Consider the following 13,658-nt stretch of genomic DNA (forward strand, 5'->3'; position numbering starts at 1 on the left):
TTTTTTTAAATCAAGTACCACTAATTGATTTAATTTTATATGAAAACAAATATAATAACGATATCTGTTAGAAAAATATACTATCAAAAATATAATTACTCCCTTTTGGTGCCCTAAAATACTCAAAGATGTCAGTAAGAGTCTGTTGAAGTCCCCGATAAGCATGTGGTATTATAACTTGACCACGTGACCACGATGCAGCGCTCGATATGCGTGTTAACCAAAGGACGCCTACGCGCATACTGAAATTGAATCAAGTTACTCATTCATCTCAGTTTGCGAAACACCATATCATTATCTCTCTCACTTTCGTCACTTAACATGCGAGAAAGCGAAAGGGGAAGTATCTCACCGCTCGCGCTCGAAAGAGCAGCTCCGACTTCGGTTCCTTTGACTTCAATCCGTTTGCCGACAATGTTCGGAAGCGCTCAAACTTTATCTCCCGTTCTCGGTAACCACGAAAAACTTCCGACAGATGAGACTCTTCCGGACTTCAGCTGGAATTTTTAGTGCTATCAAGATTTCATAATTAATCAAAACAACATAGCTTATTTATTTTATGTAAATGTTTTTTTCATGTTTAAATTAGCGTTAATGTATTGATTAAGTCTAATAATTTGGTAAGTCGCTTATTGTTCATTTATAATTGAACTATCAAAAAACTATTTTAGGCACGATAAGATATTTATTAAATATTTTATTAAGCAAATGAGATGTTAATCGATCAAAATGTTATCTTTTTTTCCGGGTTTATAAATGAATGAATTTTGTCTGTTTTTAAGATTGTGGCAAAACATGGATAATTAGTGAAGCCATTTAAAGGTATTTTTAATGTTATATATTAGGTCTAAGGGGTTTTTAATTCTTCATTTTTTTTACATAATTCTAAATTTCTAGTTGCTTCACTACATTAAAAAACTTATTAATGAGCCTAGATCTAAAGATATTGTAGGATGCTTATGTGTTTATTTTATTTTTATTTAATTAAATTAATCTTTGATTAATTTAATTTTTTGTAACTCACTCAAGTCAGCTGAAAATTTTACGTTTTATTTATGTAAATGCTAGATAAACTTTCGTCTCTCAATGCTAGAATAATTGCTTTATATTTATTTATTGCTGTGTATTTTTTTAGAATTATATAAAATATAAAATAATCTTGATTGACTAAATTTTTTAGAAGCATTTTAATGCAACTTTCTCAGAAACCAAAAAAAATAATTCAATAACAAATTTGTTTTAGAATAAAATACCCATATAATATAGTGTTACCTTATTATATTAAATGTATTATGTTTAATAATATATTTTTATTAGAACCTGATTCATAAATAATTAATAGACATAAAAATAAAAACAACTTTTTTTTATATAGTATTTATTTTAATGTTAGTATCGAAGTTTCGTATATAAAAAAACTACAATAAAATCTCTGATATATTTTGCTTTCTCAGTCGTTTCGTATCTTATTATTATAATATAATGATAGAATTGCCTATAAATTATGATAATACACATTTTTATATAATTTTTTAAAGCTCAGCATTCGTTTACAAATCGTTAGAGCTCTTTAAAAATAATACGAGGCATCAGACATTTTTTCACAAAGCATATAATTATTCATGACACGCATTATTTCGAAAACCTTACAAATAGGTCGTTATTAATTTTATTTCTATGAAGCAGATACACAATAAATTTATTTGCGTACAAAAACTTGATTTAGTTAAAGAAATAAATATTCTACTGCATCATTTAATCAAGTCTTTGAGAAAAAATATCCGACGCCTACTTATGAATAATTAATTAATTGGATAAACACTTTATTAAATAAATATAAAATTCTTTGGTTATTAAATCACAAGGGTATAAAGTCGAAATCTGGTTTCGTCGATAATGGAGGCGGCGGAGGACTCGGGATATTGTCACGTTCCTGATGAAGAGATAAAGTCGAATTTCCCCTTGCGTTGACACGTCTGCCCATGTTGTCATACCTTGGGCTTGTGGTGATGTTTGAGTTTTGGCATCGAGTTTCGTCACTCCTTAATTGCCTCCTAGGGAGTGTGGCGAAAGGTAAAATTGGCACGTCTGACAATCCGGGCGTGTCTTTCAGAGTTCCCCTGCTACCACTTCTTCTGTGGCTATCTAACAAATCGGGATATCTATCGATGCTCACTTGCGGATCGGGACTTAGGGACACAGATATGAATATGTTGCCCAAAGTACTACTTTGAGGCATGCCTGGAGATGAGAACTCGGGTGGAGGAGGATAAACCCCAAAAACACTAGGAAAAGTAGCTGCTAAAGGTATGACAGCTGTAGCCTCCTTAACTTGCCTTCTATTAATATATCTTGCTGGGTTATATCTATCAATTGAGACCGAAGAAGAATTCTTTAAAAGCTCCATGCTGCCTTGAGATCCCAGGCGTTCACAGCTAGACTTTCTAGAAAACTGCTCCGTGTTCGAAGAAGACATATCTAGCAAATGCTTCTCTTGGTCATAAAAACTCTTACTCAAATTCCCCTTAGCCTTTGCCTTTCTACGCTGCTTTCTTCTCTTCTTCCTATTATAAGCCATACATCCACATGCAACAGCTGAAGTTATCAATATAAAAACGATCAATCCACCGACCATTAATCCAGTGAACAAGAACCAGTAGTTGCTACTTCTTCTCACCTTCATCATCACTTGATTAATAATCACTGAAACATTAGCAGAAACAGCACCAATATAACTTTTAGCTTCACATATAAACTCGCCAGAATCGTACTCCCTTAAATCTAAGATCGTCAAGTTAGTCCATTCTTTATCTCGATCTATGATAAATCTATCTATTAAATTAGTATGGTTAGATTTATAAATCTCAACACCGTTAAATTGCCATATAGCTTTTGGTTCTGGATCTCCTTTCACAAGACAATGTAAAGTCACATTATCGCCTAGATCCTTATTTACAATCAAATCTTCCACAATATTTACTTCGGGATGACAACCAAAATCTAAATCTAAGATATTTTCCCAAAACTTATCTTTTAGATTAACTGGCTCTGCACAAGATAGAGACACTGAGTTTAAATTGCTAGCTAAATACCAATTCCTGAACGATCTCAAGTGACAATTACACTTCCAAGGATTAGCATCCAATGACAATGACTTTAATTTAGTTATAGGTAGGAATACTTCTTTGGATATGCTTTCTAATCTATTGGTGTTTAAATTCAAGAATTGTAAAAAACTTAGATGAATAAACGCTTGAGTTTGTATGGTGTCTAATTGACAATTGGCCAATTCTAAAGTCCTCAAGTGAGGCAATGGCGGAAACTGTTCATCGGTAAGCATCTTTAAAGGATTTCCACTCAGTGTCAGTATTTTTAGTCTTTCATTATCACTAAATGCTCCTCTAGGTAAGAAACTCAATTGATTGTCTGATAAATCCACTTCTATTAGTATCTTTAGATGGTTGAACGCATCTCGATTCATCTCCCTCAAAGTTATGTTCTTCATGAATATTTTTTGTAGATCCATGAGCCCGATAGAGCTGAACGCATCTTTTTGAAGATGAGTTATGAAGTTGTTCCTCAGATCTAACACTTGAATCTCTGCGTTGAGATCTGGTATATTGGTTAGAGATGCGTCGATGCAGTTGGCAGTTTTCTTCCCAGATATCCATTTGCAGGTGCATGGTGAAGGACAGTCACTCAGATTTGGAGCGATTAGTATGACCAAAATGAGGAGGTGGCAAAAAACTGTAACAAAAATAAAAATAACGTGTTATTGAGTACATTACAATGCTACATATGAAATTCATTTTGAATAACTATAGTTAATTGTTCTAATGATTATATTAATTTATATACATATTATTTTTGTATTTTTAATACAACCATCTCAGTTTGATTGTCGTTGATATGAAAGAAAGTCATAAAATAATAAATTTTATCATGCAAATACTCATTATAATCGTTTCATCGCTCGCGTTATTGTTCTCCGACAATATAGCCCCCGGATTATATCATTTCTCGAAGATGTTTATACACAATAATGTTATATAGCTGAAGCACTTTGGATGGATATAGGATAAAATAAAAGCTGAATGGGGGGTCGTTACAGAAGTAGGAAATAAAGGCTTAATCTACCGCTCGTATTGTCTCGCGTACTCGAACGGCATACGTAAGCAATTTTTATGTTTAATCATACATAATTTATATATTTATATACACATGGGTATAATGTGCGTATAATAAAACAATCATGGTACAAATGCGCGCTGATTGTATGACACGGTATATCGTTTGGATATAAAAATGTTATTGAGTAATTTTAAGCGAATGGTTCATATAAAAAGTGAGCTAAATGTCGTTAATATGTTTATTAACATGTGTGTTGCTTGTGATAATGAATAATAATATTTCATAATTGATTATTACGAATCATATGTTCAATGTTTATATTTGTTTATTTTAAAAATATAATATTATAAGTAAAAAAAAAAATTTGATTAATAAAAATATAAAATAAAATAAATTATCAAGTACAAAAAAGTGTCAAGCGAAAAGCGCATCAGGCGCGTATAGTGAGATACTTTCCCTTTCGCTCGCTTGCGTGTTAAATGACGAGAGTGAGTGAGAGATAAGGGCGTGCGGTACGCTCCCTCATCGTCAGCGCCTCGTTTTTTATGCATAACAGCATTAATAATCAGCATTTAACAGCACAGCTAGAAAGATATTAGGCTAGCAATATGACATTAAAATTCTCTTTTTTAAAAATGCAGTTTCAAAAATATCGCATATCCAAAATTGCCATTTTTACGCACATATTAAAATAGTATTATATGATAAGAACGAGTTTACAGCAACGCTTAAGTAATTAATATATGGTTAAAGTAAAGTAGTTCATGTATTCCTATTTCTTCTACAATAAGTCGGAACGCTTCTATATATAAATCACTTTTAACTTGACTTAAAATTTTTATTAACGCATTAAAACTGAAACCTAAGCTTGCTTTTCGTAGATCTTGAGCCAATTTATCACAAATCAATGATTTAGGGCAGCACCAATGAGGAGCAGCCTTTCACTTCGATCATCTAATTTGGTTCAGTACCCTTAAATCACCAGGAGTTAACCCGAGCTTCGAAACAATTTTATGCATTCCTATCGTACACGTTTCAAAATAAAAACATTAAGAAAAAATATAAACAAAAAAATTAGAATTTTTCTTACTGAATTTAAACTACTTTTTAATGTATTTTACGATTATATTTATATTAAATAAATATGACGTATTTTATTTAAAATCATATGCCTGCCTTAAGTAACACATATAAGTATGTTGAAAGTAAAATACACCTTAAGACTTTATAAAATATAAATAAAAATATATTTAAAATACACAAAAATCACAAAAACGTAAAAATGCAATTTATTATAGACATATTAATACTATTTTTTTAGATCGTTTGTTTTAAAATGATTAGCTCTTGTTTAAAAAAATATAGAAATGCTAATTCTCAAAAATTTCAGCTATTGAGATTATTTTTTCTGCACACGCATTTTTTTAAACAATAAAAGAGCAGTAAAAGTACTAGAAATACACGAAAACTTTTTAAATTATTATGGGTGACTGATTATTTAGTATGATCAAGCATACAATAATAAAAAAACTATAACAATATAAAATTAATATATACAAAAATTATTACGCATTATTCAAAAAAACTCCGATCGCCAACAGCCGCAAGAATTAGACAGATTTCTGTATAAATGGGTGAAAAAATAATATTTTAATTTTTTAGGATTTTATTTAACAAAGCCTTAGGTAGCTATTGAAAAGTATGATTTTTTAATTAAAAAATATTTTAATTTCTAGTAATAAACTTTATTACTTTTTATATTTTTTAACAAAGCTGATTTATTTTAATAATTGCTATTTTGAAACAACAACAAATCAGCTAAGACATTCAAACAATTTATTTTAAAAATAAGTTTCATATCGATATAATTAAAAGCATCATAATTAATGTGTCATCAATTTTCATAGTAAAAAAACGATTCATTGAAAATAAAAAAAAAATAAAAAGCATTATATTTAGCATAAAAAGCATTAGATAATTGATTTTTTATGTCCCATATACTAGATAGTATACAATGTAAGGATTTTTTTCTCAAATTCTATTTTAAAAAAAAATTTACCGAACTATATGCTATTCTAGCCAATTTATATGCTTTTCTGTTCATTTGCAACAAGCACATTATTTGATTACATTTTAGAATTATTTTGTAAAATATTTACCATATAAATAGATAAAACGCCACTGGAGACACGGTTTACGGAGCATATTATCCAAGGACACAGACCCTCGGTGACGCTTCATTATGGTCGACGGATGAGGTCACCGTCGTCCCTTGAGGACGATTACCTCAAATTCAGCTCCTGACTCTTGGGCCCTCTAATGAGGGCCTTAACCACGCAAGTAGCTCTGTAGACTGCGATCTTGGTAGAGGGTTTTGTAAAGGGTTTTTCTCCGGAGGAAAGCACAAATTCTTCGGCGTAATTAAAAATCTATCTTCATATTATTTTAACTACGCCATATTTAGCCCAAAAAGCTACTACTGCCCTTTGGCAAAGAGAATGCGTTTATTGGAAGCACTCAGAAACGTGTTATTATTTTCTTTATAAATCACAAAAAAACGGTTTTAAAGTAATGCATAAAAACTTTGTAAAACAGTTCAAGAAACGTTGCTGAGCAAGCAACTGCCAAAGTGCTATGAAAAAAAAATTCCATTTAATTTTTTTTCTTATTACTTTTATTAAAAAGAAGGTTTAAACCGCCTTCCTAAAGGTTATTTTTAAGCTGACACCATACTAAAGATGTACTGTCTGGTGAGCCAAAAATCTTAAGTAATTTTAAAAATATAGTACAGCTTAGATGAATATCTTTCAATCTCTTTTTGCTAGCGCTGGTTTTCTAAAAATGCGCAGCTGTTTACGTAGCACCTGAGCTGCAGTCTCTGGGAGCTACTATGGTGGTGCATGTTCTCTGGGGTACGCAGCTTTATCCAGGAGTCTGGCCATTAAGAAACAATGACCCAGCGGTGGCATTGACTATTTTTTTACTATATTTACCAAAGTGTAGTAAAGTTATAAAATTAAGTGAGATCGAAAGTAAATTCTGCTCTGAAGCGATTTTCTGACTTATTAGATTAAAGCAAAAAATGATGCTTACTATTATCCATTTTTAATGATTTAGGCAGTAATGAATTATCTGTTTATATTATTATAAACAAAAAAACTTCATTGCCTTTATCTTTGTCAAATTCTATTGCTTTTGACAAAACACTAACATTCTGTTTATATATACTGTTCAAAATAAATTATTTCAGCACTGGTTTTAGAATACAAGTTTTATAAAATCATAATATTTTTTTCTACGATAATATTTCTATTTATCGCAGATTCTATTTAATGTTTTTTTAATAAGAGCTTATATGTAAGTAAAATTTATTTAAAGACTATTAGAAGAGGAGTTCAATGATCATAAGTTACAGATTATTATTGTTGGATTTTATACAAATTGTTGAACTATTTTACAGTAACAATATTACAAATTCGTCATATAAACAAAAAATATTATTGTTTTATATTTACCTATGCGTTCATATAAACTCCCAGAAATAAACTCGTATTTACTAAACAAACACAAAAGCAACTCACGCGTCATCTATAAATTAAGACAATACGCTTTTCTTTCTTATCTTTTCTCGATTCTCTCTTCACGCACGCCGTAAGGGCTCACCTTTATTATTACCTTTTTTCTTTATCGTTTGCCCAAGGACAATTGGTTCCGAACAAAAGATTTTTACACAGGCCATATACAAAAGGGTAAAGGTGGCTCACCTTTGTTGCCCAGCATCCGGAACGGCGGTCTTCCTGTGGGCTCCATCTAGCCACCAGGTCATCTCAGATATCGCCTCACGCTAACGGCAGATGCGGTAGTGACGCTGGAAAAATAAAACTCGCATGTTAATAAAAGACTGTAGAAGGGGGAATCGAGAAATAAGCGTAGCGTGTATCGTGATTGAAAGAGGGCTTTGCCATTGTTGCGTCCGGGGATTCCACAAAGGCGTTGCGTCTATTTTCATTCGGTTTGTTTTCATACTTATTGGATTGCTTCGATGCTCGTCCCAGCGAGATTAACTCGGCACTGCAGGGTACCACTAGAAGCTCGTAATAAAAATGAAAACTTAGATTGTAATCTAACAAAATATAAATTACAAAATAGTGCTGTGGGACCTCAGAATCCTAGATCGTGATACTAATAATTTTGAACAATATAATTAAAATAGGCGGTGCAAATTGTTTGAGAATCACTGGAATAACGTATCGTATAAATGAGATCAACCAGCTCTGGCAGGTGGTTCTTACCGATGCCATCCCTTAACTAGGATTATATCATCCCGTGTCAACATCGAGTGTCAAGTGAATAAGCAGGGGCGGGATTCAGGTGCGCCGGGGATTAAGAATTGGGTCACGGTTAAAGTGATTGAAGATGGAGAACCAACGATTTAGCAGCACTGCGATACTATAGAATAATCATATATTTTTATTGCTGTTTAAAAGAGGATTTATACAAACCAAAAAATATAATAGTTAATCTTAATCAATTTTATATTTTTATCTTCAAAAATATATATACTTTTAATTTGAAACAATTTTATTTTAATAATCATTAAGCTTATAATTAAATTAACATTCATTCTGTTTATGTCGGAAAAAATGATAGACAAATGTGAATTAACACAGTCCGTAAAAGGCCTTAGGAATTTTATTTATATTATTTTTAATTATAAAGAATATTTTATCCTACTGGTATTGCAATTTAATGACCTAACAATAATAAAATACGCCAATTTTTGTTATGATACATAAAATTGTTTCGCTAAAATTTATCACACTGTCATTAGTCTGTCGACAGTTGCCAAGATTCTCAAGTCAGTTGGTCGCGCTAATAAACTTGTTTATAAATTATATTAAAAGAGCAAAAATAGCATACAGCTTTTTACACAATAAACAGTATATTGATTTAATAATTATAATTTGATTTATTCAATATTTGTTAAATAATTAAAATTAGATTTACTATTGAATAAATTACTACATATTTTTACGAAGTGTTTCATCGCAGGATTTGTTCGGATTAAGATTGTGCATTTGATTGATTTTAGATCATTTTAAAAGAGTTCATTGGACATTTTCTATTACAAGCTTTCTATATCGGTAATAAATTTATAATACGACCAAATCCTCACAATAAAGATGTCAAAAGGAACCTGAAAAAAATAAATCAATTTATTTATAAGCCACCTTGTATACGTATATTGTAATAACGTCACGCTGCGCAGCTCAAAATAAACGAATGAAGATCTAATCCGACTGGAGATGTATTACTGTGTAAACTTTGAAGACTGCAGGTTTTTGAAATGAATGCGGCACAAATCTAGTGTGAAATTGTAACGGGACAACTTTTCGAAAAAGACATAACAATAATAAATCGCTGTAGTGAATTTATGGGGCAGTTTTAATTTTGGAATACAAATTAAGCGTCAAATGAGATGAGATTCTTGTTCGAGAAGAATGTGGATTGAAGTATTTTGCCAGTTAAGCGTGCCATAAAAACAACACTTGATAATGATTATATGAAAAAGAAGAATTAGCTTTAAAATAAATTACTGATCCTTATTCTATAAGTTTATGGGTTTAGAATATTTAAAACAGGTAAAGCATTTCTATAGATAATCTACGGTATTCAAAATACTACCCATGACTTTGTTTCTATATTTCAATAATTAAAATAATTAGAGAATTTATTTATTACCACAGTTAAAATTTCAAAATCTATGAGTGCCAAAAACTATTTTTTTCTCATTTGGAATGCCTTTATTAAAATTACTAGAATATAAAATGAGTCGATTCGAAATTTAAGCTTTAATAAAAGAAATGAAGGTAAACAACCGCGCGAATCCCTTTCAGGATTAAAATTTAAATGACAATAAAAATGATTTATAGACAATGTGCTGTTTTAAAATTGAATATTTTTACAAAGAAAAAGAATGTTGATTTTTATATTAAAAAAATCTTAATTGATATACCATACAATACAAAAGTGTGTATGCAAAGGGATCTTTAGAGAGTTGTGAACTTATTTAAATAAAAAATACAGCATATATTATGCATGACAAGCTTTCACAGTTATATTTATTATTAAGAATAAGGACGCAGTCAGAAAATGATAAAATGTTACAGATGTTAAACCAAAAATGTGCAAAGCGTTTTAATAATATTTTTTACAATCAAATTTTATATTAAATGAATATAATTAACTGATTTTTTTATGAATGTATGCCATTAATATTTTCGTGAATTTTATTGTGTTTATTCGTTCACTATTTTACTTTTTTTATTTTAATCAATATTTAAATAAGACTGTTTAAATTTTATATACCAAAATTCCATATTTTTCGCTGCCTTATTTCAAACACTAATAGTCATTTTTCATATAATCAATAAAATCTAATCTTAAGTCATATTCACATGAAATGTTCATAAATATCCCTAATAGTTAATATAACCAGAAAATATTTTATAGTAATTCGCCTTCTTCTCCCATAAATACATATTTTTGTATGTATGTACGTATATGTATGTGTAATAAGAAAATCTTTAGCTTGAATCCGCAAAACTTTCCGAAAGTCTTTCGGCCGTACAGTAACTTACTTAATCCGATATTTATAGGGTAAAAGTGTGCGCTTCGCGGATAATCTGATTTCGAACCGTTAATATCACAGTTGTAATATGTACCCAAGGGTTTTAAACGTAAATTTTTGATAACCGGTCGTAAACTTTATGGTGAAATAAAATAAAATCTCTCTGCCGATCGTACATAAATTTGCCAAGATGTTTATCCCGCCTTCTGAAAGTTCGCCGATGTGTTATAGCTAGAGGTCTAAAAGTTTCGATTTGCTTCGAGTCTTAAATCATTTTCAGGATATGGAAAAACATTATTAATTCTAGTAAACGGCATGACAATGCTTGAATCAACATCTCGATATTTCGTTGTCCAAATACTATGATGTCAAGTTATACAGTTCTATAGTTAAATTGATCTGATATATGTATGTTGCACTAATAGTATATTATTTCACCAAAACAGTGACATAATCCCGATGCAAGAATACAAAATAGTGTTTTAAAAAAAGGCTTTGACAAAGTTAAAAAATTGTTTGACATAGATTTTTCAAGTTATTGAACTCATAACAAACTATATTTCAAAACATAGCGCCTCTATATTGGATACTATGTATATTCATATTTTACAAAAAACTTAAATAAAGTGCACGTCTAAATATGTGTTATTTTTAGTAAAATTGTTATTTTAATAACAAATATGTTTAATAAATAATAAAATTGGAAATAACACAAAAAAAACGATTTACTGTGAAAAGTACAGGCTTGGCCATAATAATGGAGCACCGCAATAAATGTGTTATATTTTATTAAATCGTGAAAATTTAAATAAAAAACCGGTCGAGATTTATTGTAAGTTTATTTTTAATATTTAATAGCCCCACCCTTAGCTTTAATTACAGCTGAAACCATTTTTGGCATACTGTCAACTTGCATGTGGACAGAGACAATTTTTTTCATTCCATTTGCAATTTTCTCGCAACATAATTTTTGATTTTCAATTGTGTTGGGCAACCTTTTTTTTATTTTTTTCCATAAATACTCTAAAGAATTTAGTTCTAGTTATTATTCAGTCCATTCTAAAAGCGTCAAACTCTTTGATGTGAACCAACCCCTGCTTTTTCGCAAAATATGTCACACTTGCTGGAATCGTATGGTAGCGTGATCTATACTTGGAAATATTTTCTTGTAGGAATACATTGAAATATAAATGCCACTACACTACACACACAAGTGTATTTGTTTCCTACCCCTGCTGCTGTCATGCAACTACAGACCATACCGCTTCCGCCACAATATTTGACTTAAGGTACTATGCAATCAGCTAGATATTTTTTTTACTCTGACGCACGTATACTACAACATGGATTCAAAAAATATATTGAAAAAATTAAAATTGTTTTAAGACATAATTGCTTTAAGTATTTCATATTAAAAAATTATTTCAAAGCTATATTTTTCAGACTTTCGCCTAATCCAAGTATTGACCAGGCTCAATACTGTTTCCTATGAACTTCCAAGGAACTTAAAAAACATATTAGATATTGAACATATCCATGTCAGCCCTGTGTAATACGTTGGTCGGTATTCATATTAATTTTGCACACATTAATCAATGTGTTTTAAAACAATTTATGATTTATTGAGTTTTTATATACGATTTTACTAGTATATAAATATATATTTTTCAAATACATATAAAAAAATGCGTTTTCAATGAATTATTATGAATAGGAAATAATTCAGACGTGTAACATAGGGTAATAAACAATAAGACGTTATATCGGTTACTACCAGCCCTAAACATTTTGGCGGTGCGTTTGGGTACGTGTGCGTATGTGAGTCTAAGCTCACGCGTGTGTATGGCGCTATCGCCATACACCAGATAATTCTACTATTGATATTTTAATTCCTGTCATAGTTATATACGGTCAAACTATTTTGTTTGCATATTTAGTTTAATAATAAAGCATTTAAACAGTGAAAATGTATATTAGAATTGCTTTGAGCATTTAAAAAAAAATAATTTCAAAGACGATGAAATTTTCCGCATCACGAGACCGAAATCGAGTGCCACGTGAAAGGGTTTAAAGCTCTTTTTACTATTTTTTAATTGCTAGATGTAACAAAAAATAAAGCGTCATATCAACCTTCCTTGCATTGGAAGTTAATGCGTCATATGTGACTTTAATATATCTAGCAAAAAAACTTCACAAAATGAATTAGTGGTATCACTCATTAACATAAATTTGTTCTATCTACGAATGCCTAAAAATAAATATATAATACACCATACCTGATTCCTAATACTTTAACACAAACACGCCAGACGTACACTTTCACTACATCGAAACAGTTCCGATATTGCCGTTTTTATCAAGCACTACCGTCTGAATTATTTCCGCCGACTAATATCACGAGTAGTCAAATTGATCGCCGTGCAATATTTTTTTATTGCGCAGCCGTTCTCAAAGAGTGGTGCGCGCACGACCGCCACCGGCCTCCGATTAGCGAATTTCGCAATGGACCAAATGAATAATTCGATACAGGGGCGAGTCGATTAATTCACTTTAATGGATACGGCGTTTGGCATGGTTTCAATTAGTGCCAATTAAGGACCGGAAACGGACGCCACTGGACCAATTGGTGCGAAACGCCGTTTTCGATGCATGTTGTGTGAAACTTTGGAAAATGCTAGAATAAGGGTGGAGTGGGAGTGGGAAGTGAACTTAAATTGAGGATATTTAATTTTTGGAATACTTTGCTACACAATATATTTAATAAAGTTTGAGAGGATTTGGAATATCAATAACGACGTGGTGCTTAGCATAATTAGCATTGTAAAAAATATAATCTATATTAAAATTCTTAAAGTTTGTCTTTCTCTTTGTTTTTCCAACAAAAAACTTTAAAGAT

The 13,658-nt window shown here is 30.8% G+C and overlaps 1 protein-coding gene across 2 annotated transcripts in view; it reads right to left on the minus strand.

Annotated features, from left to right (window-relative positions):
- Nucleotides 1-1,361: 1,361 nt before the first annotated feature.
- Nucleotides 1,362-13,658, minus strand: part of LOC148231290 (uncharacterized) — a 55,214-nt gene continuing 42,917 nt past the window's right edge. The window contains exons 1-3 of one of the 2 annotated variants that reach the window (XM_088194096.1): nt 13,039-13,236; nt 7,896-7,999; nt 1,362-3,747 (exon numbers count right to left, since the gene is read on the minus strand). In XM_088194096.1, the coding sequence (XP_088050222.1) occupies nt 1,859-3,747; nt 7,896-7,941 (1,935 nt within the window). In that variant the 5' untranslated portion in view covers nt 7,942-7,999; nt 13,039-13,236 and the 3' untranslated portion in view covers nt 1,362-1,858. Of the gene's footprint in view, nt 3,748-7,895; nt 8,000-13,038; nt 13,237-13,658 lie in introns of those variants that run through there. The other variant, XM_088194095.1, reaches the window with a different exon arrangement.

The sequence above is a fragment of the Plectrocnemia conspersa genome, unplaced genomic scaffold (assembly GCF_051122295.1).
Source record: "Plectrocnemia conspersa isolate PC_06_02 unplaced genomic scaffold, ASM5112229v1 ptg000010l, whole genome shotgun sequence".
Classification (NCBI taxonomy): domain Eukaryota; kingdom Metazoa; phylum Arthropoda; class Insecta; order Trichoptera; family Polycentropodidae; genus Plectrocnemia; species Plectrocnemia conspersa.